Here is a 16,981-nt window from a genome sequence, read left to right as displayed (position 1 = left end):
AAGCCTTTTGGAACCCCCTCAGAAAGTTGAAAGGGGGCATGCTGAAGAAGTGATTACAGAGGAAGAAGCAGAACTAGGAAAGGACACTCATGGATAAGGTTGGACAAGATTGAGCATAGTTGGTGTCGAAGGCTGTTGAAAGGTCGAGAACGCAGACAGAGTACTGTTTCTAAGGTTGACTAGGAAGACTTTGGCATGAGCAGTTTCAGTGGAGTGCAGGGGATAGAAGCCAGACTGGAAAGGGTCTAGGATAGATTTGGAGGAGAGGAACTCCAGAAAGCAATTACAGACAGTGCATTCAATGAGCTTAGAGATAAAGCATTCACTGGAGAGGCACGTAAGGTCACAGGTGGGGTTTTTTGTTTGTTTTGCTTGTTGTTGTTTTTTTAAAAAAGATGGAACAGACTAAAGCATACTTGTATTGTGAGGGGGAAAAGCCAGAAGAGAGTGGAGGATGTGAATAGCAAATGAGAGGATGAGAGTGGGTGCAAGGGAGATCAGGACGTGGCATGGAGTCTCTGGGGCAAGTGGAGGGGTTAGAGGAGGACAGCAGATGAGAAACTTCTGCATCTGTGACAGTGGATAAGGAGAAGAGTTGTAAGGGGAAAAGGAAGGCAAGGCAAGAAGAAACTGATGAAGTGGATGATGGGGATGAGTCATGGCTGATCTTGTAATGAGAGTTAAAAGTGGAGTACAGTGATGCAAGGAGAGCAGCATAGTCAATGGCCCTTTAATGAGTGGGACAACTGGCAAGAGGTGCAGATCAAATGAAGAGTTGAGGGCGAGGAAATATGCAGCTAAGATGTCAGATGGGTCATGAACGTAGAAGCTGAATATGAGGAGATATGTGGGAGATTGTGGAAAGAGCCAAAAGTCAAAATGAGAGAGAAAGACTGCTGGGGAAGAGTTAGGTGAATGATAGTTGTCAGCAACTTGGAAGGGGAAGAGAGATGACAGTCAGATGCAGAGCTATTTGAACAAGGAGAAAGAATGGGAAGAGGGAAATGTTGGAAGCAGCCCAACACCCTCACCCCAGTCTGATCCAATGCGGAGAACATGAGATGAGAGGCCCATAAGAAAGGGCAGCTTCAGACGCAGCTTCAGCTAAAGGGATCCAGGTCTCTGTAAGAACTGTGAGCTGGAAGGAGTGAGATGTGAATACATTGTGATCTTAATAAAGATGAAGTGGTTCCAAAGTCAGCAAGAAAAGGGAAGAAGGGATGGGGGAAAAAAGGGATGGGTGTGAAGTTACGAATGGTGACATAAAAGGGGCAGAGGTGATGACAGAAGTGTGTGTAGGATGTGGAGAGAGTGGGCATGGAGGGAGGGCCAGAATTAGGATAAATGTCACCAGAAGTGAGGAGGATGTGGGACCTGGATTTCAGCTGGTGGGAAATGGGGGAGATTGGGATCAAGAGGGGAAGAAAAAGTAGCAGGCAGAGTTAGCTGAACTATAGAGAGGTGAGGGTAAATCAGGAAGGGATGAAGGAGCCAGTGAGGGAAAGGGAGGATTAAGTGAGAAGGAGAAGGTTGTTTTAATGCAGAAAAGGCGTTTGATGACAGCCGAAGATGAGTGGCAGATGGACAAGATTACAAAGGTTTTCTCCTGGCCCTGAGGCCAAGTCCTTGCCATCTGGGAAGGGTCCTCTGCTCTGTGCAAAGCTTCCCAATGCAGAGTCGCAGATGATGCTAAGGGGGCCACTCTAGACTGTTCAATTACAGTCAGTGGGTTGCTCTATGTTGTTACTTTATAGATCTCAGATATTGACACATTTCTGAAAAAGACAGAAGATGCTGCCAGTGTCTTGGTGGAGTATGCCTTGATGTTTGGAAATAGAGGTTCACCAGCTAATTGACAGCAGGTGGACATACAGTGAATGATTCAGTTAGATAAGATGGCTTGGCTTTTCGGCAAGCCTGAATCAACCACAAAGAGGCAGGGAGACTGTCTGAAAGGTAATAAAGCAAGGCTCTGGAACCATCCAAAGTAAGTAGCTTCTTCTCTCCCATAGAGGGTAGTATCAGGAAGAAGACTGGCAGGTTGATTGAAGTGAAACTCTAAGATTACCTTAGGGATGAGTTTAAGGTGCAGTCTCAGAACCACTCTGTCCCTATGAAATGAGATATAAGGAGATCCAGACATAAGAGTTTAGAGCTCGCTGATCCTCCATGCTGAGTTAATAGCTCCCAGAAAGCACATCTTAAGGGCAAGGTGATGATGCAGCTATCTGATGATAGCTTGAACGGAGGTTCCATGAGTTTCAGGAGGATGGTGTTAAGATCTCATGCAGGAGTCAGGTCTCTAACACATGGGTATGTATGCAGGAGGTCCTTGAAGAATCTGGATATTGTTGGATGACTGAAGACTAAGTATGACTGCATCAAAGTGTGACATGTTGATATTGCTGCAAGGTGGATTTTGCGAGCACTAAGAGTCAATCCAGCCTATTTAAAGTGTGGCATGTAGTTAAAGTGTGGCATGTAGATTTCTGGTATTAACTGGAATTAATTTATGCTGGATTCCCCATAGTAGAACCATTTTCATTTGGAGGGGTAGATCTTTCTGGTAGACGATTTCCAGGCTTTCTATGAGGTTTTATTGAACCTGTCAAAAACAGTCTCTGCCAATAGAGCTCAACCAGCCTACTTCCAAGCTGCCAGGTGCAACAACTGCAGGGCTGGGTGCAATATTTGATAGTGGTTCTCAGATATCTGGCACATGAGATTGCTAGTCCAGTAGCAAGGATTTTTAATACCTCTATCTACTTGATGGTGGCACCACATGCCTGAAGGATAACGAACGTCATATCTATACTTAAGAAAGGAAAAAAACAGATCCAGGCAATTACAAATTGGTTAATCTGATCTCAGTAGTATACACAAACTTAAAACAAACTGTGATAGAAAGAATATTAAATTCATGGCAGTAAACAGAAAAGATGTAATGCAACATGGATTTACCAAAGACAGATCATGCCAGGCTACCCTTATTTTCTTCTTTAAGGAAATAACTTTTTCTAGATAAGGGAAGTGTAGTAGTGCTAATATACTTGGACTTCAGTAAAGCAATTGACCTGGTAGCTCATGGGAAATTATTAATTGAATTGGGGGAGATCAGTACAAGAATTATATAAGGTGGATAAGGAACTGGCTAAAGGAGAGAAGGCAATGAGATGTGCTGAAAGGTGATCTCTCAGACTGGAAGGAGGTCACTAGTGGAGTTACTCTTGGGACGAATCTTATTTAATATTTTTATTAATTACCTTGGCACAGAAAGTAGGAGCATACTAATGAAGTTTACTGATACAAACCTGGAAGGCAGCGTCAATACAGAGGAGGATTGGAACATTATACAATAAAATCTAATTTACCTTGAAGGCTGGAGTGACAGTAATGGGATGAAATTCAATAATATAAAGTACAAGGTCATGCACTCAGGGTCTAATAAGAATTTCTGCTAGAAGCTGCGGGGTCATAAGACAGACACAACAGAGGAGGAGAGAGACTTGGGTATGTGGGTCAATCACAGGATGACACTGAGCCATCCGTATGATGCAGCTGTGAAAAAGGCAAATGTGATGTTAGGACGCATCAGGTCCGGCATTTCTAGTGGAGACAGAGAAGTGTTAATGCCATTCTACAAGACACTGATAAAACCTCATTTGGAATACTGTGTACAATTCTGGTTCCCCAGGTTCCAGAAAGATTAATTCAGCCAGGAACCAGTGCAGAGAACAGCTACTAGGATGATTAAGGGAATGGAGGACACGAAAAACTTGGCTGGTTTAGTCTAGCAAAAAAGAAGAGAGGGGATATGACTCCTCTCTATAAATACATTAAAGGGGTAATACCAGGGATGGTGAAAAGTGACTGAAGCAAAAGGACAATGTTGGCACAAGAACAAATGGATATAAACTGGCCATGAACATATTCAGACTAGAAACTAGAAGGTGGTTTCTAACCATCAGGGGGTTGTATGAGTTGTGAAGGCAAACAAACTTAATTAGTTTTAAGAGCGAGCTAGACAAACGTATGAGTGTGTCTATATAACTGGGTTGCTTGTGATGGTAGAAGGTGGCCTCAGCTATTCTGGGGCTAACTTCCAGCTTACATCTTTTAGTAATAAAAGCTCTTGCTTCATGGTTTTAGATGGCCACCTGGAGGGGTCAGAAAGAGACACTTATTCTGGTTTTTGTTGTTTTAAAATCTCCTTCCTCTGAAGCATCAGTGATGGAAATGGGAGATGGGATAGGGCTCTGAGGTGGCAGCTAGAATTCTCTCTCTCAGGTAGCTGTTTCTTGCTCAGGGTCTCACTGGTCGCCATATGTGGAGGTGGACGGAACTTTCCCTCATGTCAAACTAGCAGTGACTTCCTGCTAGTTTGACACCTTCACCTTCCTCAGCACCATAAGGATGCAGGTCACTTGCCAAGATGATTGTGTGTGTGTGTGTCTCTCTCAGTCATCTCCCTGCCACTGCATGGGGCTTGGGCACTAATATACCTCTGTCCTTTCTATTCTCAGCCTGTGGCAGATTATTAGTCTAGTCTAGTCTCCTGTGGTCTAATTGTGGTTGCTGAGTTTAGTGTGCATGTGCTGGGGATCAGACTAGATGATTTGATGGTCCCTTCTGGCTTTAAACTGGCTCTATTTCATGTCTGGGCAGATGGGGGAAAAAACAGGAGATGGAACAAACACGTACAGGAATTCAGACACCCAAAATTTCCTCTGCCAGTAGGGAGCTATTAGGATCAAGACGGCTTTGTCCAGGCTGATTTTTGAGATCACCCTCAGGATCAGGAACACTGGGGTGGAGAGGAGGGAAGATCTGCAGACCACTGTAGCAGGAAGGTGTTCGGAAAGGAGACTAAGCTAATACCCTCCCTGGAGTGGAAGTCTGGGCATTTGGCATTGCCCACTGCGATGAACAAATCTATTGGGGAGTTCCCCATTGGTGCAATATGATAGACGTCTGTACTGACCATTCATAGCTGGTTACTGCATGCCTGCTTAAGAAATCCACCAGACTGTAACCAGTTCCAGGAAAGTGTAGATCCAGAGGGGTTATCCAGTGACACCAGGTCCATAGCCTGATGACCTCCTGATAGAGGGGTTATGGCCGAGCACTATTAGTGCCTATCTTGTTTATATAATACACTGTTAATGCATTGTCTGTCAAAATCTGTGCTGCGCAAATTGAGAACCACAAACCAAATCTTAACCTCGAAGACATGGAAAGATGGGAGGCAAGCATTACCACCTTGAACCTAAGATGGCGTAAGTACTTGCTAAGCCTTCTCAGCTCTAGGACAGGACAAAGACCCCCTTTTTCTTCTTCAGGATTAAGGAACTCCAGGAGTACAGGCCTCTTCCCCTGAATTCTGGTGCACCTCCTCCATGGCTTCCAATGCAAAGCAACAATGTCACCTCTGCTTTTTGCAGGCTCTTGTGCAAAGGGTCCCTGATAGGAAAAGGAGGTGGATACGGGTTAAAAAGTAGAATTGGATGGTGTAGCCATGGGCAATGATCTCTAACATCCATCTGTCCAAGCTTACGGCAGGCCACACACATGGGGTAAGGTGGGTGCTGAAGTTCATGCTCTCTGGACAAGATGTGATGTGGCTCCTAACCATCCTGTCAAATTTGCTGAAATTCTGTAGAAGCACGATGCATTGCCAAGTAGGAGGAAGGCATGGTACTCAAGTTGCCTAGGATGACAGGTTGGCACCTGTTGTCTTGATGGGGGTTGAGGGTGATACAGCTTATGGTACAGGGATGGGATGTAAAACCCAGGTAGTGCAGGATGCCCTTTGAATCTCTGAAAGGGTGCAAAGCACTATCCATTCACTCACTAAATAGTTCCATATAAGTCCTGGATTGTGACCTGAACCTCTCTAGGGTTGCACAATGCTTTGAGCCAGGAATCTCTGCTCATCGTCATTGTTGCGACCATATATCTGCATGTGGTGTCGGCGGCATCTGCTGGAGCCCGTATGGCCATCTTGATCAGCAACTGGCCTTCCCTGAATATTTCTGATCTTCTCCCAGTTGTCACATGGGAGTTTTGAGAGAGAGGGGGTTGCTCTATCCCAGGTCAAAAAGTCATATCTGGACAGTAGGGCCTGGCAATTTGCCACTCAAAGTTGTGATGAGGCAGATTTTTCTCCATGATGCCGCGTCCCTGCTTGGCTTCATCTTCTCCATTCGTCTTTGACATCACCTATCTGCTAGACAGTGTGTTGGATGATGCTAGCTTGTTATCTCCTCTCAGTTTGAAGAGACCCCTATATGTTGCTCCAGAAGATGAAATTTCAATTGGGTGTCTCATAACTTACATGTTCTTGCAGAAAATAGTAGGCACACCAACACACGGGATTCTCCTTAACAAAAGGCATACCTATGGGTGTCTATCTTTCAATGGAAATCAGTCAATCATAAGACAAGCAAGGCTTGAATCCCACAGTTTTCAAATCTGTCATATAGAGGAGCCAGGTATAGGAGAGTGTGTGCAGGGGGGAATCTGTTCATCAACAGTCAGCAGAGATGGGTAAGTATTATTCATGGTGGTCATATGTAAGTGAATCAGAAGACTACTGAAGATTTTTTTGAAGAATTTAAGATAATTTAGCCCAAGTTAAAAACTAGTGGGTCAGACGCTCATCATGTTCTATCTTGCTGCCACAGGCAACAAGACAGAACTGAGGGAGGGTCAAAGCTGCTCCACTCTTTATGCTGACCTTGTAAGGTAGCACAAGGAGGCACAAGACACTTGCGCAGCTCTGACAGACTCTGCTATTCAAATTACTCCAAGCACTACAAAAAAGGATCTGAATGACAGCTCAAAAAAATAAAAGTTACATCTAGGTACTGGATGCCATTTATACATGTTAAAGTTTGGGGGCAGGGGATGGATTTAAAACAGAAGAAAGAATTCCTAAATAGTCAATAATTGCACACAAAAAGTCCCATCAAAGACTACTTCACCAAAATTAGTTATACAAAATTATGACCTTCCACAAAAGCCATAAACAAACTGTCATTTCATGGGATGAAAATAATGCATCTGTTACTCACGACTTTCATCAAGATACAACTGACAACTCTTCTCCTGAAGCTAATGAGAGACAGTCAGACTGTGGTACATGTAGATATATTATACTTCAAGAACTGGTATTCCCTCAGACAGAAACTTCCCACTACACATACACATTAATGGAGTCAATACACACACATAAAAATAGTTATTGCACTGCTATTACAATACCAGTGCTTTATATAAACATATTCTTGCTCCTTTCTCTCTGCTTCAGCAGGATATGAAAGCCAAATGAATAAGCCCTTTAAAATAAATGCTGTTTTGCACTTACAAGGAGCATTTTTCCTTCCTCACACAGTGGTTCAGCTAACAAGATATGTTCAAAACTCTCAATCTCAGCAACTGGAGGTGCAGAGCAGCAGCACTGAAACACAGGTAATTCCTGACTTTTTGATCCATGAATACCCAAATCTGCATTATCTAACACATTATCTGGCCTTTTACCCAAATTTTTTTACAGAAACTTAAAGTTGTTTTTTGTGAAGATTTTGTGTATCTCAAACCTTCAAAATTACTAGTTTTTACCTGTACTTGTTTGGTCACGTATCCCCACTGATGGCGTTGTCAGCCCAATCCCAGGGATAACATAGGAGATGTAAATGTCAAGTTCCACAACAATTCAAATCCTTGCCTACCTGATATGCCATTCTTGCTGGTGTTCAATAAAGCTACAGATGCTGCAGAAACTCTTTTATTAGTCACAGTCTGCCCTGGTTTCCTTGAGGTACATTCTTCACTATCACTGTCCTGTAAATTTAGTAGCCTTGGCTGGAAACACTGCAGTCGACATGATCGGATATTGCTTAATATTTCAGAAAGGGACAGTCTGTTTTCACAATGTTTATTGGAAGCATTGGTCCGTGAGAAATTAGAAGAAAAGTCTACAGTTTGGGAAGAGCTTGAAAAACTATTTAGCATTTCGGGGTCTATCTGTTTCAGGACAGGATCGTGTTCTGTAGATATTCGGTCCATTATAACCCTGATTTAAAAAGAAAAAAAAACACAATTTAATAGACATTAGTTATGTGATCTCTTTTTAAGAGATGGGAGGGTTAAAAGGGCCAAAAGAATCAAAGCAATGCCACTCTACCTTCCTCCCCTCCCAATTCGCCTTCTTGCAAATCCTATGCATCTTCTTGGAACCGTAAGGGTTGTGAGGCAATGCCTATACCTCAGCTTGTCAAATTCTGCCAATTCCGAATCCTCACATGAATAATTAGTTTGGTCCAAACGAGGCTGGAGAGGAGAAGAAAATTACATTTTGTACAAATTTATGGCATATGTTTGGGTCAAGAAAACTATGAATGTATAATACCATTTCTTAAAAGTATCTTACAACATTACCTATGACTGAAACATGGAGGAATGCTCTCAGTATAACTGAGTTCAAAAAAGAACTAGGTAAGTTCATGGAAGATAGGTCCATCAATTGCTATTAGCCAAGATGGTCAGGAATGCAAACCCATACTCGGGGCGACCTTAAACCTCTACCAGAAGCTGGGAATGGAAGACGGGGCTGGATCATTTCGTAATTGCCTTGTTCAGTACATTCCTCCTGAAGCTCTAGTATGGGTCACTGTCAGAGACAGGATACTGGGTAAGATAAACCATGGTCTGACCCACTTTGTCAACTCTTATGTTTTCAAACTAGCAAAAGTTTAGATCACAAAACTAAGGGGTCAGACAACTCTTTCTGCAGGGGAAAAAAGTATGCCTGTGCGACAAAGAGGTGGGAATTTTGTGGGTTTGGGGGGGAGGAGGGGAGTGCCACAACGGATCTCCTTTCTTGATTGTACCAGAAAAAAAAGTGCACTCAAAAATCATTCATTTTGCTGCTGGAAGAGCTGAGGAGGAGGAAGCTACAGCCAAACCTCTACAGCTGAGCAGATTTAATGACTAAATTAGTGGCCAACCAGGGATGGCATTTGCTGCCAGCACTCAGAAAATTCAGCAAAACTGAAGAACAAACGAGCCAGCTAGTCACTAGGGAACCGGAGCTGGATGTAAATGTACAAGCCAACAGCCTGATCAATCGTAAGTATCTGCAAAGTAGAAGAGCACTAGAGTAATAACATCTGATAACCCGTAGGAACCTGGAAATCACTAAGATACGCCTGAGGCTACAGAACCATGAGATGCACTCAAGAAAACCTATGGGAGAAAAAGAGGAACAAATACAGAGAGTTTCATGACCCACAGTGTCCAAAGAAGGAATCAAGTCACTTGGGAGACTGCGGAGATAACTGAAGTGGTTTTTTACCCACGAAAGCTTATGCCCAAATAAATATTAGTTTCTAAGGTGCCACCGGACTCCTTGTTGTTTTTGCGGATTCAGACTAACACGGCTACCCCCTGATACTTGAACACATCTGACCTGCTTAGTCGAGACCTAAGATCCTCCTGTAGACTTTTAGGGAGTACACATTCTACATTCTGGGTATTGTATAAAAACTTTTTTGTCCTCTTCACCAACCAACCTAGTTCATTACAGGGAAGTTAATGTAATTAAATATGATGTTTTTAAATTAAATAGTATGTCTTTTAAATACTTGTATTTTAAGATTAAGTTTACAAAAAGGATTTTGTGTCACTACCCAGCCTCTTATGTCTCAGTAGCGCAAGCAAAGAGATTGGATCACTGTGTAGGTATGGTGGCAGCTTGCCTATGGGGTCCTCTGCAGTAGACACTTCACCAATGTCTGAGCAGCTGTTTGGTGAGTGATCTCAATGCCTCTGGAGCTAAGAAGATATGGTACTACAGGATTAGTCTCAATCCTGTTCCGTTATATGCATTCAGGCTGATTTTGACAGTGTTAAGCATCTACAGCTACCACTGATTTCAAAAAGGAGTTTTAGGTGATCAACACTTATGACCAATGAACCTATAAGTGTCAGGTATACTTAGAGGACTAAAGATCTCCCCCACTGCCACAGTTTCAAAACCAAGACATCTGTTTCAAGCTCTGAGGATTGAGTCCAAATCACACTGGCCTCACATTTTCCCTCTGTGATGCAGCAGCCTGTGTGTACAGAGCAGGAAGAAAAGTGCAAAAAATTTCAGAGTAAAGCTTACTTCTTAAGATTGACAAAAGCATACAGAGCTTATATAAAATAAATGCTTTCATATGTTAAGACTCAGGTTTTTCTTTTCTCGATATTTCAAAACAATAAAATAACAGAATTGTATTATCTTACTAATGTCCTTACTAAAATCCAGACTATCTAGAAAATCACAGAAGTATGCTTTGATAAAACATATGCTATACAAAACAAGTCAATTTCTGAAGGCAAAAAAGAATTTCAGGAGCTGAAAAATAAAATATATTTTAGCAGACGCTTCTTTAGTTTCTGTAGATGAGTATTTTAAATTCTAATCATGTCACTATTTTCGTCCTCTCCCGTCCCTACACCGCTGAGGTGGTATGGAAACACTTATGGTTGGACATTTTGCTAAACTGTTTCAAGTTTGAAGGCTGAAGCACCACCCGTGTCTGGGAGGTTATACTACACTTCCAAAGAATTTTGTACTCTTCTTATAGAATCTGGATGATCTCAAAGGATATTCACTTTCACTAAGTATTAATACATTTTGGTGTAATACGAGAATGCAAAACAGCATTTTTATAAACATATAAAAATGAATACATGTCTTTCTTGGGATGATAATTTTTCTGATGAATTTCACTTAATTTTTTTTAAGTAGTCCTCTTGCAGCTCATTTGCTGTGGGCCCCTCAAGGATGGGAAGAGAAAGACTGTCATTTAAGCTTGCCCAGTTACTGGATTATTCTGGGTGATCAAGAATTTGAAGCACAGTAATCTTCCTCTAAGTAAATTATCTCATGCCTGAACTGAGCCAATTTTCACACTGTTTATTCTAAACAGTTAAGAGATCTTTTACAAGAAGTTTATGATATTTCCATTTAGAATGCTACATCAAAGACCTTTCAAAGGTAGTCTAGTTATCTTCTGTATTTTAAAATTCAATTATTTCAAGCAAAAAAAAAGCATAATTAATGAAACTGCACATACAGATTTTAGATTAGTGTTCAAGACAGACCTCTGGTATAAAGGCAAAGTACTCTATTTTAAGTACTCACTGTAATCTATTTAAACAGCCTCTTGATATAAAAAATAAATCTCTATTAACCCCAAGTTCTTTAAAAAAAAAAAAAGAAGAGGAGTACTTGTGGCACCTTAGAGACCAACAAATTTATTTGGGCATAAGCTTTCGTGGGCTAAAACCCACTTCATCTGATGCATGCAGTGGAAGTTCTTTGACTCAAGAAGTATATTTATATAGCAGTTACTAAAAAGAATGTTGATATTTATTATAACTTCTGCATTAGATGACTTATGAGATGACTAAGTGACTTACACTTAGATGACTCTACATGGTTTCAGTTTAAATCTCTTTAGTTGTCCTAAATATTAACAGATCTAAACCGCCGTTTCTTGGGGCTTGTCTACACAAACATTTACTTGACATTTGAAACAGGTCTGGACCAAAGCACATTAACTATCAGTGCACATCAGTAGGGTCCATATGGACAGTTAGAACACAGCAAGCTACTGGAAGACAGATTCACATCCCACCTTGTTTGTGTAGACAAACACTTAATTAAATGTGCTATAATATGGCATATCCAGGTTTATGTGCCACCTCAGAACCCTTGATATTTGTGTCAGAACATTAAGGCTGAGGGGGAAAAGGAACTGGGAGAACTAGAAAGCAGTACGCCCTGTTTCTTAGCAGTGATGGTTCATTTGACTAGCTGGAAGTGCTCTAGATGATCTTGACGCACTCACTGAATCTACAGTAAGAAAAGAGAAAGAAAGATATGGAAGAAAGATAAGCCCAAAACGAAAGGTTATTGTGAAGATTTTTTTTGGATTGACCAAACAGCCTGTCTAATTCCTTGGCTCAGATAGAGACACTCCTCTTAATATTAGCATGCTGCCAGTACGTTATTAAAAAACAGCAACAAAAATTCTTACAGCATAATACTGGCATCCCGCTCTCCTTCTGAAAGCACAAGGTCCATCGGGATCATTTTCTTCTTCAGGTTCTGATACTGGTGAGGGTACCTAAAGCACAAGCAAATTCATTCTCTATAATCATACTATCCACAATTTAGAGATACTTCACGGCCTCTTTAAAGCCACCAATAATTAAATATAGGTCATAAGCAATTAACTATTTTTGATTGTATATTGAATAATGCTACTCTAAGTTTATGTAGTGCTTTGTATTCGGAGATTTTCAAATAGCTTACAAAAGATGGATTAAAAACAGGTAACTTTTTTGTGGGGGAGAGGGAAATGAAGCACAGAAAGGTAAAGTAACATCCCCAGGGTCATACAATAAATCAGTGGGAGAATCAGCAATAAAACCAAATGTCCTGACTCCCAGTCTTGTGCTTCATCCACTGAACCACAGCTGCCGAAACTGCCACCCAAGTTATCTATTTAAATGCTTAAAACTGAGAAAATCATACCAGAAATATCAGGAAAAAAATCTAGAACTGATGAGAAAGCATTTCCAACATAATTTATAATACGCTATTTTGGTAGCAGCATTTGTCAGAAAAACAGATGGTGGAAGAGGGTTCTCTAAAATACAGGTGTACAAACACCTACATAGAGTTCACAAAAATGAAGGGTATCTGAGATAAAAACTTGATGGCCACATAAGGAATTCTCATACTTGGCATTTATACAGCTTTTTTTCAGTGGATCTCAGAGCTCTTTAGAAAGTTGGGTAAGTATTATTAACCCATTTTACAACAGCGTCAGGAATATAACTAAGTCTATCTACCTCCCAGGCCCCTCCCTCCTCTAATTGCTAGGCCCCTCTATCTTTGTCAAAATAACAGAACCAATCTCAATTATTTTACATGATTATGCTATATAAGCATTTGTCTAAACCCAACTATTCACAATCTCTGATCAGGAGAACCACATACCCACTTTTGAGGTTAGATCACTTAAACTCAAGTCAATTTTGATTTTGCCCCCCCCCACCCAGCTAAAGTAACTACTTGTATTTTATTTTAGTTAAAAATTACCTGTGGGAATTCATCTTCATCTGAACTGTGGAAGTCATACTGTTTAATGTCACTCTTACTGATAACAGGCAATGTCTCAGTATTGGGCTGCTGAGGAGTTATTACACTCTCTATTTTAGGCTTCTTTGGATACTTCTTCTTTTGACGGACAACATCTGACACGTCTTCCTTTAGAGATGGGTGGTGAGGATGCTGTTTGTATAGAAGGGTTTTTTGGACAGGAGAAAGAAAACATAATATTCCTTAATTCATTAAAACTACTCTCCTCTTTTCCTGAAACATACATTTGGGAAGGCATTATTGTTTGCAATCTCAGAGTTAAACAAAAGGACCAATGAAATATCTTTTATAGTGAACAAATATCTTTTTTAGACTACAGAAGGGAGTTGTGGTTTTTTGGACCAATCAATTCAATATCCTGTAGCTGAAAATCCCATTCTGGTTATTTTCCAAAACTCAGGTTTCCTAAGCCACAAGACGTGCAATTCTCTTAAATGTTTTAAATTTGCTTGGGATATGGAACGAAGAACAATGATCTGGGTTTATTCCATTTATTTCTTATTTCATCACTTTTCATTTTGTTTAGACTCCAATGCTAATGGTTATTACTATTTCATCCTAGTAGCTTACTTCAGCAAGATTAATCTACAGTATAAAGCTTGATCAGAATTAAATCAAAAACTTTACTCAAGAATAAATACTCATCAGCAACAGTTAAACTTCAGAACTCTCAAGATACTTTAAAGGATGCTTATCTTCAATCTCTCCTTTTCTGTTATAAGAAAGACACAGTTTGGCGCTGAGGAAACAACAAGTTTTTCTAAGAATTTAACTTGTCAGCACCAATGTTGGATTGTAGCTAATGCAAGCAATTGAACTCATTTTAATAACTGATAATACACAGTACAATGGATAGGTATTTAGAAATTTGGTCACCCTTTCTAGAATGCTCAGAAGAGGAGGGCTCCCCAGCTAGAAAGACAGAATCTTTAGCCAGGATCTTTGAATAATATAACCTGATCCTACGCAAGTAAGATATGTAATATATTTATGTTTTATTGTATCTTTGCCTTAATTAAAAAAAAACAAAACACACACAGAGTACAAGGCAAGTAAGTTCTTGCAACAGAATAAAGGTAACTGCCTGAAATTAACTTAACTAACCAGTAGGTGTCACTAGTGTTAAATAAAAACTGTAATTCATAGTCATAGCTATAAAATCGTATTCTGGAATGATTCTAGAAAGCAAAAGGGCAAACAATTTAGGAATATCTTATAATAATTTCCTGCAATAGACTTTTGTCAATTCAATTTTTAAATGCTGTTTCATTACAATAAAACTGAAGTGTGCCCATGACCTATATACTTTTAAAAAAGCAGGATCTCTCTGACAGGCATTTCTTTAACAGAAAAAACAGTTAAATGGTGGCAGCAATCCACTCCCATTAGTCTCCTCTCCGCACTTAAAAAAACCCCTGAAAACAGATGTTGTATTCTACTATATTTTAAATGTGTAGATTCTGATGTCTGCCACTGCTTAAATTTTTTTCTTTTTGATGTGTCATTTCCTCTCAGAGCTCAGCAAAAGGAGAACCATCTGTCCAAATAACATTCAGTGCACAGTTCTGATTCTGCTTTGTCCCAAGTGGAAACAATAAAGCAAAAAGGAATTCCCATTTCCTTCCTCCGTTTTACCTCTTTTCTTTCCCCGGCTTTGACCAAGGCTCCTCATAGAGGCCAACCACAGTTTCAGAAATTCAGAGTTGCTCCTGTTACAATGATTGTTTTTTTGTTTTGTTTTTTTTAAATCAGGCACATAGGCAATAGAACTCCTCATTGTCTTCCCTGCTTTTTTATACTGATCTTTATACTTCACTGTATTTAATTCTGTGCTTCACAATCATTAACAATGATTTTGGACCAGAAGGACTTCTGGATTACCAGGAAATATTAACAGCCTCATCCTCTCCTGCATTACAATGGTGTGCTTCATGCAAGGACGGTCCCCAAGAGAACTGAGAATTGTATAGCTTGGTTAAGTGGGAAGAGGTAAAGACATAACCATATACAATTATTTGAAGGTTGTGAGCATCAAGAAGGGACAAATTATTTAGGAATTGTTTCACCTCTTGATGAGATCCATTAGGTTTTGGAACAGACTCCCAATGGTGGAAGTCCCATCACATAGTAAGTTTAAAACTAGACTAGACAAACCATTCAAAACCTACAGTACATACTATTGAGCATACTGACCTAATTGCCATTTCAATTTAAGTTCGAGTTATAGATGCTCAGCACCAATCAGCATTTGACACAAGACAAGGAGAAAAAAAAAACCTTAATTTTTTTCTCATCTGGAAACAAGGATAGCGCTCTTTTCTTGAAGTAGTAAGACAACATTGTGCAGGAATACCTGAATCTCTCATTCTATTCATGGTGTAGCCCTGAGGAACTGTTTACTTTAAGTCCTTCAGTACTAAGTATTTTACTTTATTTTGCACAAAAGGTCAAAACTATCCTCTAACGGAATATTCAAATAATTATGCTACAATCTTTTGGGGGGTTCTGAATACCTAATTTTTATCCATCTATTTTGAGCAGTCCAATACAATGGAGAGCAAGATCTCTCTACAGGATTTTTTTTCCTTGTTTTTTGAGCTCCGAGAATGTGTTTTTCAGGAAGCACTAAGAAAAAGGAAAGGATAAAGGTAAGCACTAGGTAAAAAAAATGATCAATGGAGGATGGATGTTTGGATCTAATTCCACTACATCGTAGGGAATTCTGATTTGATGATCTGGCTAGATTACACCTGAACTCTTGATATGTTTCTTCTCTTCTGATGTATCTGGACCAGGAGTTTTCAAATGTTTATTTGTTAGAGAGCATTTCTTTGGTGGAGCGTCTCCCACTGATGATTTAAATAGAGAAGTCTCCAGAAGATTAATTTTATCATCCAGTGCTTGAGTTTACAAAAAACTGTGCAGTGTGACTAGTTTGAAGGTGTCCAAAATTTCTAGCTATGGATGATTCTTTTAACCCTACTTTTCCGATGTTACAAACACTCCCAAGGTCAGTAGGTATAAAAATAAAACTAGACCAACTGTGGTTCAGCATAGACAGAAGGAAGTTAAGGAACAACACTCTTCTGCGAAGGATAACACTTCACAAAATTTGGCAGCCCACAGCTCTCCCAATCTCAGCCTGTCAAAATAATTAACGTGCACATGACAAACAGAATAGCATTAAGTCTTCCAGGTCTCTCCCTCCTAGTAGTCTGTGGTGCCTACGTAGAATTAAAAGGCTCACACCTTGTCTGCATTGTTTTCCACTAACAGCACACAGTTTCTGATACTATTACACTGTCAACAGAGGGAGGAAATCAGAATCACTGCTAGTTGATATCAATAGTGCACAGCTCTCAATAATGTCAGACTACTGACACACAACCCAAAGAATTTCCTGAAAATGTTGGTTGCTCAGTTTTTACTAAGCATTGACATTATACAAAATAAATAGTAAAGCTTGTATTCTTGAGCTAGCTATCTGCCTGGAAATGTTAATAGGCCTTGATCTCTGATGCATAATCCCTAGTTTATGTCAACCCCTAGAATTCTGTAGCTCTTTCATTGCCTTTTACTGACACCCTACATTTCCCTAATATTCTCATCTTTGTGTTGTGGAATGATTCTGTCCACAGCTATCGGTATCTGTGCTGCTGAAAAATGTTCAAAGCTCTACTCCCCAAAGGAACGCAAGAGAAAAGTAGTTCACTGTATGTCTCAGTATGTGATAGGTTTCAGAGTAACAGCCGTGTTAGT

General features: G+C 40.1%; 1 protein-coding gene across 3 annotated transcripts in view; it reads right to left on the bottom strand.

Moving 5' to 3' along the window:
* EPC2 (enhancer of polycomb 2) overlaps positions 1-16,981 on the bottom strand; it is a 159,804-nt gene that overhangs the window by 16,105 nt on the left and 126,718 nt on the right. For all 3 annotated transcript variants that reach the window (XM_073305427.1, XM_073305426.1, XM_073305428.2), the window contains exons 7-10: positions 13,163-13,354; positions 12,093-12,182; positions 8,186-8,331; positions 7,731-8,074 (exon numbers count right to left, since the gene is read on the bottom strand). In XM_073305427.1, coding sequence (XP_073161528.1) covers positions 7,731-8,074; positions 8,186-8,331; positions 12,093-12,182; positions 13,163-13,354 — 772 coding nt within the window. The remainder of the gene's footprint in view (positions 1-7,730; positions 8,075-8,185; positions 8,332-12,092; positions 12,183-13,162; positions 13,355-16,981) is intronic.

The sequence above is a fragment of the Lepidochelys kempii genome, chromosome 11 (genome assembly GCF_965140285.1).
Source record: "Lepidochelys kempii isolate rLepKem1 chromosome 11, rLepKem1.hap1, whole genome shotgun sequence".
In the NCBI taxonomy this organism is placed as follows: Eukaryota; Metazoa; Chordata; order Testudines; family Cheloniidae; genus Lepidochelys; species Lepidochelys kempii.
This window is presented reverse-complemented; position numbering and strand designations above follow the sequence as displayed.